Source organism: Coptis chinensis, chromosome 3 (genome assembly GCF_015680905.1).
Source record: "Coptis chinensis isolate HL-2020 chromosome 3, ASM1568090v1, whole genome shotgun sequence".
Classification (NCBI taxonomy): domain Eukaryota; kingdom Viridiplantae; phylum Streptophyta; class Magnoliopsida; order Ranunculales; family Ranunculaceae; genus Coptis; species Coptis chinensis.
This window is the reverse complement of record NC_141458.1, coordinates 75,216,111-75,231,543: the sequence shown is the minus strand read 5'-3', so window position 1 is coordinate 75,231,543 and position 15,433 is coordinate 75,216,111. Positions and strand designations below refer to the sequence as shown.

The 15,433-nt window shown below is 37.1% G+C and overlaps 1 protein-coding gene and 1 long non-coding RNA gene across 4 annotated transcripts; one reads left to right on the top strand and one right to left on the bottom strand.

The window, feature by feature from the left end:
* Positions 1 to 1,747: 1,747 nt before the first annotated feature.
* On the top strand, positions 1,748 to 6,046 carry LOC147510810 (uncharacterized). Of its 3 annotated transcripts, none has more exons than XR_015219023.1 (7): positions 1,748 to 1,945; positions 2,613 to 2,704; positions 3,081 to 3,250; positions 3,768 to 3,958; positions 4,046 to 4,267; positions 4,561 to 4,717; positions 5,700 to 6,046. It is a non-coding gene; the product is annotated as an uncharacterized LOC147510810 (long non-coding RNA). The 3 variants fall into 3 exon arrangements; XR_015219024.1 differs by having other exon boundaries at positions 3,412 to 3,958; XR_015219025.1 differs by lacking the exon at positions 2,613 to 2,704.
* Positions 6,047 to 6,520: 474 nt separating this feature from the next.
* On the bottom strand, positions 6,521 to 12,150 carry LOC147510809 (cyclin-A2-4-like). Its single transcript, XM_086598253.1, has 8 exons — positions 12,070 to 12,150; positions 11,889 to 12,022; positions 11,430 to 11,496; positions 7,711 to 7,842; positions 7,464 to 7,505; positions 7,205 to 7,354; positions 6,945 to 7,079; positions 6,521 to 6,574 (listed from the first exon to the last, which is right to left on the bottom strand). Exons 1-8 carry the CDS (start codon positions 12,148 to 12,150, stop codon positions 6,521 to 6,523), a joined length of 795 nt encoding a protein of 264 aa, XP_086454379.1.
* Positions 12,151 to 15,433: the final 3,283 nt, after the last annotated feature.

Here is a 15,433-nt window from a genome sequence, read left to right as displayed (position 1 = left end):
TGATATTTAGATTTTGTCCGGAGTTGAAGTGTGTTTATACAAGTTATCTGTGTAGTGGGGGAACCGATTGGTATTGGTGTAATCCCCAACATTAGTGTTGTATCCTCATGGTATGCATACCCTAGATTCTTTTACTAGTATAAATTCAGGCATCAGGCGTCTGTTAACACCATCAAATTTTCAAGTCAAGTGTTTATTGCAAAAGTCAAGGGCGAAGATGAATGGAAAAGTTGTAGTGATGTTTATGCTAGTTATGGGAATGGTTGCCACTCAAACTTATGCAGTGTGCCCAGACCTACCGACCTGCTTTGTGAAGTGCAATAGTATTTGCAGACTTCACCTGAATTGTGTACTTCAAGGTGTTTAAAGCGATTGCCTTTTTCACGATACGCCCGGATATCCATCACTATTATTGCAAATTGAAGAACGTGAAACCGCCAAGTGCACTAGTGTCAAGACTCTAGAAAACCATGCAGGTAATATCTTTTAAACATTTCTTTTTAGTTTGTTTTCAACATTCAAGATCGATGCAAGCTAACAATGTCGGAATTTGTTGGGATGTAGGTAAAGAGGCTGTGGAAGAATGCGCTAATTCATGCTCTGAGATTTGCACTGGAAATACCTCCATGGGTTCCTCCTAGATTTGTATAATATGTCTACTAATAAGTACTGTCTTATTGCTTGGACACAAATAACTGCAAGTATATGACTTCCTGTTGTATCTTGCTTCTTAAAATTATCAACAAATAAGTCTTGAACCGTTGGACATGTATGCGAAAGAAGACGCGTTGTTATATAAATCACTGTCTACTTAATAATAATATAATAACAACTCTTCCTTGTTATATTAAAAATTATTCTTTGTCTACATATATCCATGTTAAGATTTCTTCTTTGTTATCATTATTTTTTTACTAAGAGCAGAACAATTCTCACAAAAGTCTATCTTTGACCTCTCTCATTTTGTCGTTAGACCTCTCATATCTGGACGAATAGTATTTGTGTGTGGCATTATTGCTGATTCAATTACCATATAATCAATAAGAAACTTAAATACCAATTATAAGTAATTTTTTTTTTTGTTGATAAGAGTCAAAAGTCAAAACTTGTATTAGGCCGAATCTCTTTCGCTCCCGTTCCTTTCCACGGAAAGCCCACCCAACTGCTTACACTGCTCCTAATTTGGACCAAAGCCCAAAAATTAAACCCAATTTTGAACCATGCCAATACCCCTGTGCATCACTCCCTAAATCCACTTGTGCACACAAACCACACCTAACTTCGTGACTGTATGGATCGGGGTGGGTGGGGGTGGTCCGCAAACCCCCACTTTTCCCGGCAATTGAATAATACAATATTTCACCAAAAAAAAAAATATTAGTTAACATTTGTACTAGCAGCCCCCCTTGATTTAAAATCCCGGATCCGCCTGGCTCATGACTCATGTCAATAGTCCTCATATAGTCAGTAACACCAAAACGACGAAAAACCAAAAAATTTCACTTGTGTGTGTGTGTCAGTGTTGTGTGTGTGTGAGAGAGGAGAGCAGTTCATTGTCTCATCTATCTAATAAAACACAATGGTGTGGGGCCCGCAGGGCCTCCATCCAGTGGTTACTATTGTCTTTTCTAAGTTGTGACATGGCAAAATAAGCCAATCCCAAAAAGTATGCTTTCTTACGCCCTAACACTCGGATCTACTGGATCTTTTCCTCATCTTCAAACAAAACATCAATACCCTATTCTTCCCGCCCGGTCAAGAGTTCTTTGTTTTCCAAAGCGTCTATTCTTGATCCATATTACTTGTTTATAGGTTTCCCGAAATGCCACTTTGTTCAACACTTTCACTCTTCTCTCTGCTTCAACAAAACTTTTGCGAGAAGGGAGAGTCTGCGTCTTTGCGATCTACGCCTTTCTTGGGTCTACCTGTTTAAGCGAATCTAAAGGTTTGTCATATTCATACCCACTCAATGATTTTTTGAAGTTTAATCTAGGAGTTTGGTTGTATTATGACTTGTTCAAGTTGGTTGGTTCTTGGAGCCAAACAGCTGAAATTTCTGTTGCTTTTCGATGATTCTAACATTTTATTTGCTTAAGTGGTGGTCATGCTGTTTCGTTATCAAGTGTGTTGAAGTTCAAAAGCAATGTTAGACACATTAATATCTTGATAGGCCGTTTTAATAGCTTATGTTATCAACGTTCAGACATTGGAGCCAAGGTGTTAATAGCTTCTGTTATCAACGTTCAGACATTGATAGGCCGTTTTAATGTTCAGACACATTAATTAATAATAAGACACATTAATATTCAGGAAGATAGGTGTAGTATTTTGGCCGTATATATAACAGCAATCCAAGAATGTAATTAAATAACTTAATCCTATAACACTAAAACAGCAATCCAAGAATGTTCAGACACATAAATAGGTGTAGTATTTTGACGGTATATATAACAGCAATTGTTCAATAAAAGTCTTTATCTTCCTGAATTTTACTCTGCAATTTGATTTTAGTATACTTCCTTACGCCCTAACACTCGGATCTACTGGATCTTATTTTTCAAACAAACTATGGATGCTATCCTTCCTGCCGCCGTCACTCCCACATTTTTAAGAGTTAGACATCATTATGGAACTCCGATGACCGAAGTTTTGTGAACTCTACAAAGCTACGGGATCTCGAAATACCGTTTCTCGACCAGAACCTGTAAGTTTATTCCTGCTTGAGGATAATGTTAACTCCAGTCAATGTTTCGCTAAAAAGAAAGTGTTGTTTTTAAGATTTGGTTTTAGGGGGATGTAGGTTTCCCTTAGAAGCATGTGAATCAATACATTGTTTATAGCAATGAGAATTGTTTATAGTTATGAGAATTGTTTATAGCTATCAATACATTGTTTATAGCTTGGAGTACTGTATTATCATATGTTTGGGCGTCCTCTTTGAGTGGGGCATTTCACTTTTTCCATTTGCTCTTTCTTCACGTCTATTAATACAATTTAGTTGTTTCCATTTTCCAGATATATGTATTAGGTATTAGACTATTGGCATGTGCTGACATGGAAGTTTGTTTTTTGTTCCTCAGACAGTAGCAAACTCAACATCGGCAACTTTCTTGCGTGTTGTTGGGAGTGAATTGATTCAAAAGTACTTAGGAGAAGGTCCAAAATTAGTGAGGGCACTCTTTAGAGTCACGGATGATCTTTCGCCTTCTATTGTTTTTATCGATGAAATTGATACAGTTGGCACAAAAAGGTGTGTGCGCAAGTTTTTGTATTTATTACTATCTATTTTGTTAGAAATCAATGGAGAATTAGAATGGCCCCCAAACTGCCCAAAGCATCTGATATTCTTTTTGGTAATAAATACTTATCGGATGGAAATTATTGATGTTTCTTTGGCTATTAATCTTGAAGTATATCGTCAGACGAGCTTTGCAGCAACGCGAGAACTGCTGTAATCCTCGACTTTGAGCAAGGCCTGAGCCATCACTAAAAATTACAAAGCGTGTAATTGCAGTCTTTACTTAACTTCTTATGTTGTTTCACATATACATCCTGGGTACGGATTAGCGTAGAAACTCTCCTCCAGCTTTGGAAACTCTCCAGGCTCCCTTGGTGCCGGACCTCCAGTTCTGTCTTCATGAAGTTTCTTCACTTTCAAACTAAATTTTTTCCAAGTTTAACAAAATTCATCCTGCATAAACATAAGAAATTATTTATTGCGTGTGTTGGCTGGTCGGGAATTGACACTTCACAAGTTCACCATCTAGGCACACTGTCACTGACTTTTCACAAGTCATTCCCAATGCTTTGCGTGTGTTGGCTGGTCGGGGCAGCATATTAAGCACTAAGATGATGTCCTGAGGTGAATGAAAATCCCCACTCGGTAGTCAGAGATTTTGATCCCTGTAAGCATCCAAGAATGAAAAGAAAGAATGGAAGAAAGAAAAAGAAGAAGAGGGTATGATTGTTTTTTATTTTTATGTTATGTGTAATTTTTATTTCCCATCTGGTTATCATTTTGAAAGATATTCTATTTGTATGATAGGTTGAACATGTTAGAGCTTAGAGGAACTTGCTTGCTGAAGTTGGAAGGCACTACATTGTGAAACTCCATTATTCTTTTCAAGATAATGGAATATTTGCCTGGTGGTGACATGATGACCCTACGAATGAGGGAAGACACCTTAACTGAAAGTGTGGCGAGATTCTATATTGCTTAAAGTGTCCTGGCCATAGAGTTCATTCATACACACAACTATATTCACAGGTTAGTCATCTTTTGTTGATGTGCTAATCAAGCTTCCATGTTGGGAACATGATGAACGATGAGGTTACGAAAACCCACTATATTATATTAAGTTACAATTGTGTTATTCGACTTTCGACTTTAGAATTTTAATTTTATTTTTTTGTATTTATTTTTTCTTTTTAGTTTTTTTAATTTTAAATTTCAATTACAACTATCTTTTTCAAAGATATCAAGCCTGACAACCTTTTGTTGGACAAGCATGGTCACATGAAGCTATCTGATTTTGGTATTTGCAAACCTATTGACTGTAGAACTCTATCAACTCTAAACGAAAACGAGCCCATGGATGATGAAAATCTGAATGAATCAATGGATATAGATGGTTCTGGTAGAGATGCTCAAAATGGGAGAAGGTGGAAAAGTCCCCTTGAACAGCTTCAACACTGGCAGATGAACAGGCGAAAGCTGGTATGCAATGCAGTTTGTTTTTCCATCTAAGACTTGGTTCATGATTATCAAAATGTCATACGCAGATTATCAAAATGTCATACTTTGTGTACGTGTGTAATTCTCTATGCCATAGTTCTGCACTGTGTTTTACATACAAGGAGAAATGTCAGCTGGTGCAAATGTTGTGTCTCGTGTTGCTACATGTAATTTCATTTGTTTTATGATTAGGTTTTCGTTGATTTGAGCTTTGTTTGGTTGTTTATATTTGAGTTTTTCTTTTTATGATCTGAAATTATGAAGTACTCTTTTAGTTGGAAATGTTTTTCCAATGATTTTTAGAATACACTATTTTTTTAATTGATAATTCATCTGGATGAACATGTCATCCAATGAAATACATGTATATATATTTATTTTAAATACCGTTGCAACTTCTGGATGAACATGTCAGAGATAGTTGTCATCTTCTATGGGTGTGTGTGTGTGTGTTGAAAATGTGTTGTGAAATGGTTTCCAAAGTACGAAGTACGTATTTGTTTTTGTATTTGGACACTGGTAGGAGACTTTGTAACCACAACATTAGGAATCCAAATGTGAATGTTATCTTTAATGAATTTTTCACTTGGATATCCAGTAACTTACGGATATCAGGGAACTCATGAATAGACTTAGCTTAAGAAATGGGCAATAGCCATGCGTAACTCAATGAAGGGGTGTGGAATGGATTGTGTTCTTGTACCATTAAGAGAGCTCTTAACCACCTTTAATTTATTCAGTGAATCACTTTTCTTTAAGTTTCTTAGTGGTATCTTCTGTATTGATCAGTAGTACCTGCATTGTCTTGTATGCAAGTCTTTCACCTAATATATTCAAGGGTCTGTGTATGTTGGTTTGCTTTCTAGCTTGACATACTTTCACGAGAGATCCTCGCCGTTGTTTTGGCTCTATCTTATCATTACGATTTATATCATCACCGATGACACTTCACTTTTCCACATAGATTATGGCCATTTGTCAAGAAGTCGGTATGCATCTTTGCCCAAGAATCGATATGTAATTCTTCCCAAGGATTTCGAGAAGGGATCTGAGGATGAATGTTAAGAAATCGGACACGATTTCGATTTCTACAAATAAGTCTACTCGAGGACATTTAGATGTAGTTTTATTCCAGGAATCCTACGTTCTTGTGTACCTCTAGAAGTCACCAATCTCTATTTATGTAACAGGTTGATCTGACTTGAAAGGTTTTACTGAAATTTCATTGGTGATAACTGTTGAATGTGTTATTGAGTAAAACATGTCAAGAAGACGGTTGATATACAACTTCTTTGTTAATGTGTGCAGCAATATTATGATGTCTGTTAACTTTCCTTTTTTTTGTTGCGAAAGGTGAACTCTTCCTTGACATACTGTCTTGGAAAGTCGTCAAATAATGGGGAGGTTATGTCCAAATTACCCCTCAGGTGGTTCAAGTTAGTGTCATATTCATTCTTGACCATGAATGGAATAATAGCCAGTATAATACAATCAAAAGGGAAAGGGTACTAGGCTGCTTCTACAGAGGTAGTGCCGCAAGACTCCATATCAGTGCCGTACGGCACGGGCATACCCTAGTAAAAAATAATATGTACCACATGAACAGTTTAACTGTATACATAATTAATGTAAGTATCTGGCACGAAAAAAATGCTCTTCACATAGTTACATTCCCTGTTACAACTTACAAGCCAGCAAATTGAACTCTGCTGCTGTTCAACGGCACTTTACATGGGAAATGAAAGCTTAAATAAAAGTTAGCTATTTAAGCATTCCTCCTTTCACTCAAAACTCATATTTATAAGACCGGCTGGGGAGAGCCGGAACCCAATACAGACACTACAACAATAGCAAACAAAAACAAAACAGGGCAAAAGTCATGAACAACTGAGAAAGAAAGAAAGGCCAGTCGTCAGAGCCATCCTTATAAACAAGTACCACCCTCAAGAAACTTCCCTTGAATAACAATCAGATAAGAGTCTTCCAAGAAAAAATTGGTATTGTTGATATCAAAAAAGGGTTTCTACTGGCTTTGGGGATGACAAATCTGCCACACTTTTAAACTGCCACATTGGAAACCATAAGAAGATTAATATATGCTATCCCATGAAAGAAGTAGTTGGAAAAAAAAATGCATAATCGAGTTTCACTTTTACATTCAAATATTAGTAAACTAAAGACCTATAATAAGATATCTCATATATTGTACCTTATCCTGCCTGTACTTGTCACGTACAGCATTCAGTACACAACCATTAGTGTTCATCTGCAGATCATGGAGTGCAAAAACTCCAGCTTTTAAATCTGATGCCTTGTAACTAGTATAGTACTCAAGAGTTGGATTCTGCATTAAGTATCAAATGAGTGCTGTTCTGGTGGATATAAAGGCTAAACAACAAAACAAAATGGAATGAAACAACAGATGGACAAAAAAAAACAAGAAAGAGTGAGAAGGGAAAGAAAGCAGACCCATGGGTGGCCTGATTGATCTAGTGTCCATGTGGCAAGGAATACAGCAGACGCAGCTATCAAAGAAGGAAGGAACCTCAAGAACCCATAATCAAGTAAAGTAAGTTCTGCTAAATAACATGCCAGAAACTTTAGCTCAAGAACTGGGGCCTGCACAACAGATCAAGTGAGTGTCAAAACATATTATCCCGAGAGAGAGAGAGAGAGAGAGAGACTAGTTCGCTCTTGATGGCAGATATACTGAAGTCTAATTAGATACCTTGGGCGTAGACACATTTGCTGCTTTGATGGGAGATATCTCCTATGGGGAAAGATTAGAGGAAGAAGTGTCAATGATAGACACAGTGACAACACAATACCCAAAACCAGTTAACAGACGATCTTGAAATTACTATCCTCACCTGAGAAAGGTTCTAACCGTTGGCACTGATAAATGAAACCCCAAAAAATTCAACACTCGACTTTCCATTTTCAGTACCTGAAAATTTGATTACTGAGAGTGTTACCTCCATTAAACAAATATGAGAAAATGTATTATAGCCCCAAGAACAAAGACCGCAAATCACTGCATCAAGTACTATGCATAAACGAAATAACACAGCATCAGTGAAAGCAGTTTCCTTGAATTTGTGTAAAAACTGCATGAAAATGTGTATAAGTTAAGTCAAGTAAACCTTACAGTCGACTTCTTGAATGCATCTTTATCCGGATTTCAAAAAGTTGAAGTTCATAGTATGCATTTTAAGTATGTAGACTATTCTAGACTATTGGTGTATTACTGTATTGTATAAATCCTCCCAAACTTTAGATTGCAGACACAATGGTAACATCAGGTTTTGAAAATCAATATTGATGGATAATGGTGGGATAATGCTGATGGTGAAGGTTGATATTTGTAGTATACGTATTGCTGATGAAGATGGTCATATTGTTGAGAATAGGCATCACTTACAGAGTAGAATATCAAGAGCATTGTCACCAAGTTCGGCGTTTTTTTGAAAAAAACGCGTTTCAAACCCAAGATATTGGCAAGGCGTCTGGTTCCATTTAAAACCTGGGTTTTTTAAAAAAAACCCGTTTTAAACGCGTTTTAAACTTAAAAAACGTTTAAAACCCGAGATTTTGAAAATCTCCCGTTTAAAACTTTATTTTATTTTTTTAATCTAAAAGAAAACACAAAGAAGAAAAAGGGGTTTTGGAGTTTACCTTTTTGAAGAGTGGGCGTTAGATTGACTTATTGAGACAGTTTTATTTTGTTTTGGACTATTAATAATTAATTATAAATTTTAAAATTATTAACTTATTTGTAGAACTTGATTATGCCATTATGGTTGGTAATTAGTAGTATCTTATTTAGAGTCGTGTTTTGGTACTTAATCTAAAACTTCTAGTATTTGGATGAGTAATGATAATTTGATACTTTCATGTATTTGAATTTTCTTTCATTTTTATTATTTTTATTTTTATTTTATGTGTCAATTCTTTTTTCCACTCTTATAAAAAAATCAAATTCTTTATCTATTATATTCTTTATCATCGGTTTTTACCGTTTCTTTTACGTATTGTACGTATTATACGTTTTAAACCCGTTTTACCGTTTTAAACCCGTTTTTTATGCCCCACGTTTTTTTACACTTTTTTTTTCCGTTTTTTTCCCGAGACGTTCCGTTTAAAACACGAACTAAGTTTTTTTCAAATACACCGTTTTAAACCCGTACCGTACTTGGTGACAATGATCAAGAGTGGAACTTAATGATTTCATTTTAGTAAAATTCGAGAATAACCTGATCATTCGTTAAATCATTTTCTAGCATAACACACTCGTACCACCCTAATTTACACAAACAAAGATATTCCTAGACCAAATTGCAAATGTACTTCAATAAACACATGTTGGAGACATTTCGATTGAAAACCAATAATCCTCTCGCCAATTTAGATTCAGGACAATGTGGTTAAAATAAAAATGCAAAGTTAACGGTCCGACAAAAAGTACACAGCTATAGATTAGTGGATGAACAGTAAGAATCCAGAAAATGTCTTGGATATGTTGAATGAATCCTATCCCTTCATCCAATCATGTATGAAGCAAATTTTTCACTGTCTTTCAGTTGCCATCCTCCTGAATTCATGTTCATCTAGGTGTGAGGACTTGAAACTTGTTGACATATATGAGTGTCCCCGAGCCTACTCTAATATATTAATAGAATTGACCCTTCACATAAGTTCGAGCTTATGGAGAAATTGGCAATTTAAAATGGTATCAGAGCCTCTAGTTTCTGAGAAGTCTCGGGTTCAACTCCTATCAGGTGAAGATGTCAAGTCCTTTTACCTGTGCATTTCCACTCTCGGCCCGGCCGGTGAAAATGTCGATCCTTACTGTGTATTTCCAAATGTGTGTCACCGGAGGGGGAGTGTTGACATATATGAGTATCCCAGAGCCTACTCTAATATATTAATAGAATTGACCTTTCACATAAGTTCGAGCTTATGGAGAAATTGACAATTTAACAAAACTTAAGGGGACTCAGCCTCAATTTTGATCGAATTTGGCATTTAAGCATACAATTTCCATGCCTAGACTAGGTTTGGGCAAGAGTTGTGATATTATGTTGCTTTGGTTTTTGAGGTATTATAAAAGCAACACACATATGACCGACGAAGATAGACAAAAGAGGCATTTTTTGACAGTTCAAAAGGACTTTAATGGAAAAGTCAAAGGGATAACTGATGTATCTTGTTGGCAGAAGCTTCAACAATGGATGAACATCAATAAGATTTAATAAATCAAACACCTAAATCTAGGGTTTAAACCTTCAAACATGAAGAACAATTCACAAAGAATTAATAATCAATAATAATCTCCTAACAATGAAGGCCTAAATGCCTTTATATAAGAAAACAACTACTAAACCTAATTGGAAACCAAATAGGAAACTATCCTAAGTCCTATTCCTAATTGAATTAGAAAACCAAATAAAATAGAAACTACTAATTAATTATTTATTCCATGCTCATGCATCAATAACTCTAAGGAATAAGAATGGAAATGTGGCCTAACTTGCCTTGTAAAGAGAGATAGCCCGAACTTCGGATATGGCGGGGTTTGGCTTCACATAATGATTTCAAACTCAACACCTCGGGATAAGAGCAACTATCACCCCTAATGACTCCATCATCAATTGATACATTACATATTTCGTCCCATCAAGCCGTCAAAATACATAAAGATGTTTTAGTCTTAAAGCCATCAATCCACGCGGAAACAATATTATCCTAGTTTCAATCTCACAACTCAACCAAATCCATCAGGACACATGTGGAAACCGAATTCCCAATGATGAGTACTCCTTAATAGCCAAAATTAATTATGCAAACAAGAAAGACAAGTAAATGCACAAAAACAACTAATTTCTACACTAACGTGGAGACAAGTATATGTTGAAATTAATAATCTCAACAATGATCAACATAGATAGAATTAATCGAACTATGAAGTATTTTAGGCATATTTAACTCAAATTTATGAAGTTCAATTAATGACGAGATACCTCTCGGTGTTGTGTAAGTGTTGTCTGTGATGAAGCAAAACTCTTCCACGTGGGGTGCACAAACTTCTTCATACTTTCTTTATGGCACACAAACAAGAAAACACATATAATACAATAAGTCAAATAGTTCAATAGTACAAATAATCCAATTCAAATAAGTTCACTATTAAATTTTATGTGCCCTAAAAAGGTGCAAATAACACAAGACAGGATACATCTAAGATCAACTATGGAAACATTTAGGTTTAATCATAGTAAAGAGAGAGAGAGAGAGAGACGCTTCAAGAAGTACCTTTTAACAAAAAAATAAGCATGTAGATTAATCTATGTGCATAAGATCGAAGATAAAAGAAAGTCAATTGTATATAATAATGCCATTTAGGATTACATTCTAATTTCCATGAGAATAGGTGTTATTCTTATCTCCCCAAAACAAATTTATATTAATAGGACTTTTGTTGCGATGTATGGTTCCTATGCAGAGCATTTGAAGCCTTACTTCGTAATATATAAGCTCCTGGGGCCACTCCACTCATTGCCAATAGGTTTTGAGTTGGGTGCTCCAAATTTAATACTTTTTCTTAATCACATCATACCTACATTAGCAATGGCACAGATACGTTTGTGACATGTCCATGCCCAAAGTGTCTGATCAACAAAGAAACAAATCTCACTGAAGTAGTACACTTGTACATATGTGTCTGAAACATGGCATACAACATGGGGTCTGACAGAACTTTCCTAGAGATGGAGGGACAATGTTCCATAGTATCCAAAATCTTACAAACTTTGTATCAGTAAAAATCTTGATGCATGTCCATAACTATTTAGAGTGATTCTAGAAACTAGATGTTTAACCTTTTCTACCTAAATACCACTGCTTTGAAAAGTTTCAATTTCATTTATCTATATCACAATACTAAGATATTGAAACAAAAATTGTACACAAACACAACTACACATACTGATGCGCCTTCCATTTATCTATATCACAATACTGAGATATTGAAACAAAAATTGTACACAAACACAACTACACATACTGATGCGCCTACAGCTGACTAGATGAGTTTGAGCGCCAGTCACTTTCAAAATTATAATTATGATAGAGAAATGAAAACAAGAAAACTTACGAGGCAATTAGCATGCAAGTAATGCCTAGCAACTGAAGTAGTTGCCTTTCAATGTAGCTTTGAGAAAGAAAACGGTCAATCAGATAAACAGAGAGATAGAGTGTATCTGCAGTCAACTTATATTCCTCAGAAACCTGAAATGAAGAAAAAAAAATCAAAAGACTCTTCAAGCACCAACTACCATTGTAAAAACTTGAAATGTAATTTTCCGGCCTTCATGACTAACAAAGAGAATATCAAACGTTCTGCCTGTAGTAGCCATATTCAGGGATGTATCACATAAGTACTGGGCCAAGAGATAAGGCCCAAACCATAGTGTGCATTGGGCCTTAAAATAGGCCCGTGGATCAAACTATGTCCGATGAGTAACCCTAAGAGAGGGATATAAAAAGGAAGAGGAGGGGAGATAGAGAGAGGGGCTGAGAATGGAGGCGAGAGAGGTGAGGAGTGAGAGATGAACTGAACGGCGGCTTGATCGAAAGGTGCGTAAAGCAACCTAATTGGTGCGGCCGATCTAAAAGAGAGCGAGGTCGCGGTATTGTGGTGCGACAAATGGCGCCGTCTGTGGGGACTCGATGAGTAGAGAGATGGGGGTGAGAAAAAATGTGGTCGCGATTGCTATTTGGGGTTTGGGGTTTAGAAAAACCAGAGAAAGGTGGGACCTTTCCAGAGAAGCGTAACAGAGAGAAGACGGAAGTTAACAGGAGTACATTGAAGACACTCGTAGAAAAATGTCTTGCTTATCATCTCCACCAATTCCAACACTATCATCTCTCCAACCCCAAAACCCAAACCCAACCAAGAAGAACGGCTATACACTTCCAAATCATCAAAACTGGTTTAACACAAAGCGACCTTGTCTTCGGGTCAACTCTTCTTATGTCGCTCGTTTCCAATACCATGAACTATGCTCGCGTCACCTTTTTCGATAAACTCCATCACCCCAAACTCTTCTTTTTTACAATCGCGACGATTAAAGGCTACTCATTTACACTTCCATCAAGATGCATTGACTTTATACACTAATGAGGTATCGTTTTGTTACTTGTGATTCTTTTACTTTTCCGGTTTGTTTTAAGATCGGTTTCTACTTTTGGAAAGATCCACATTGGCAAAAGAGTTGCATGGACTTGTTTTAAAATGGGTTGTCTTTGAAAAGAAGCTGCTTTGATAGATATGTATTGTGCTTGTGATTTGTCGAGTTATGGACGTTGGGTGTTTGATAAGATTGTTGATAAAGATGTTATTTGTTGGAATACTATGATAGCTGGATTTATAAAATGTGGGTAGTATGGGTAGGCGAAAGAGGTTTTTGAACTGATGCCTGTTAGGAATGTTTCGAGTTGGAATACTATTGTGGATATTGTAAATGTGGGCAGCCTTGTTACTGATTCAGTTAATGCTGCAACCAAAATGATTGAGGATCTGCAGCAGAAACTTGGAACAGCGTCCAAAGGTCTCATGAAGATGCACAGTTCTTTCAAATCACTAAATGAGAAATTCTCCGACTTGCATGTAAGGAATGGACTAGCTTTGGAAATACTGGGACTGATTTATAGTGAGCTTAAACAGTTAACACTTAGCGTATGTGAAGATGCCCAAGTGAATGGGTTGGATGCGAAAGAAGAAAATTTGTTTGATCTCCTACATCCTGGTAACTTCATATACCTCTTGAATCGAATGAGAGAGCTGCTTGGCGAGAGCTTGCTAATTAAGTCGGCAAATGCTGAGCTGGAGTTCAAGTTGATTGATATAACACAAGATGTTGCAGAACTGAGGAAGAATAGTGTTGATTCAAAATCCTTCCTTAAGTTGGTGGAAGATGTCAGGGCTGTAGTACAGTTGAATGACATGGACGTCGACTCCGATAATCCGTCAGTCTCATATCTGGAATCTTTGATTGCTTCTCTTGTTCAGAAATACACCGAAGCTAGATCACAAAACAGCTTTTGTAGGGAAGAGTTTGAACTGAAGGAGATGGAAAATAGTGAATTACAAGCGAAGGTGCACCAGTTAAGTTCCTTGAGTTCTCAACAGGAAGCTGAAAATCACATCTTCAGAGAAAGTTTGGGAAAGATGGAGCATACTGTAGAAGCTCTTCGTTCTGAGTTACAGACCAAAGGAGTTGAACTTGAGCAATCTGAGAAGAGGGTATCTTCTGTCAGGGAGAAGCTTAGCATTGCTGTTGCGAAAGGAAAAGGCTTGGTTGTGCAGCGAGATAATCTAAAGCAGTCTCTCTCGGAGATGTCATCTGAACTTGAGAGGTGCTCACAGGAGGTGCACTTTAAAGACACTAGACTTCAGGATGTTGAAACCAAACTAAAAGCCTATTCAGAGGCAGGTGAACGTGTTGAAGCTTTGGAATCTGAGCTTTCATACATTCGGAACTCTGCCACTGCATTACGAGATTCGTTTCTTCTTAAAGATTCTATTCTTCAGAGGATTGAGGAGGTTTTGGAACAAATAGAATTGCCTGAGCATTTTCATTCTGGAGATATAATTGAAAAGATTGAGTGGCGGGCGAGGTCAGTTCCTAGGAGTTCCTTCCCGACGACTGATTGGGATCAGAAAAATTCTGCTGGGGGGAATTTGTATTCCGAGACTGGTTTTGTGGTTAATGATGGCTGGAAAGATGATGTCTACCCTATCTCAAATCCTGGGTTAGAGGACTTGAAAAGAAAAATGGAGGAGCTCCAAAAGGTGGGAGGAGGTCTTGGACAGGATGGACATGCCTTTGCAATTGCGGTCCATGGAGACAGAAGAAAGGTACAATGGTTGGGAAGTGCACTTTCTGAGGCTCATAATGATATAGATTCTCTTAGAAAAAAGATTGAGAATTTTGAAAGTTATTGTGGATCACTAACTGCGGACTTGGAACAGTCATGTACGAAAGTATCTGATCTTGAGGTGGCTCTTCAAGGTGTAACAAATGAAAGGGAGCTTCTCTCTTGCAACTAGGAGAAATCCTTGGAGAAAGTTACACAGTATGAGCTTGAGAAATTTAACTTGCAAAATGAAGTTGCTCGTTTGCAGGAGAATCTTGAAAATGATAATCAACTCCATCTTCGTGTTGAAGGCGAGATTAGGAGATTGCAGGTTTTGGTTAGTGATGCATTGCAGGACCAAGCGCAGAGAACATAGCTTGTGGTGGCAGTGATATGAAGAGGATGTCGAGGAGAAGCTTCAGAGTCTTAATTGGACACCGATAGTTTATTCCACTGCAATGATTGGCTGCAGTGTTGAAGAGGTCATTGCTGCTGCTAGTATTGTGGAGAAAGAAAGGTCGAGAAGACTAAGTACAGCTATTTTGAATCAGGTAGTGCGGGAAGCATTAGCTTTCATATCACCTCCAAGGACCAGAGGTGGAAAAAGAGGACGTCTTTATTATTGCACACAGGAGTGTAGGATGCGTTAAGCGCGGGCTGTTATTATGTGATCGGAGAAGACGAGACGAGATGAATTGTTGGTGTGCCTGTACTGATTATGATGACGGTGCTCTGGCTGGGTGCATGGTGTTTGTTCGATTGGTGTGTTTCGGTATATGA

Bases quoted from the DNA above. Each gene is read 5' to 3' on its own strand.
- LOC147510809 (XM_086598253.1), bottom strand. From the start codon at position 12,150: ATGGCTACTACAGGCAGAACGTTTGATATTCTCTTTGTTAGTCATGAA. The intron at 7,843-11,429 runs GTGAGATTTGTT...ATTTTCATGCAG, and splicing joins TGTACAAGTGTACTACTTCA to TTTTTACACAAATTCAAGGA. The intron at 7,506-7,710 runs GTAACACTCTCA...CTTTCCCCATAG, and splicing joins CTCATATTTGTTTAATGGAG to GAGATATCTCCCATCAAAGC.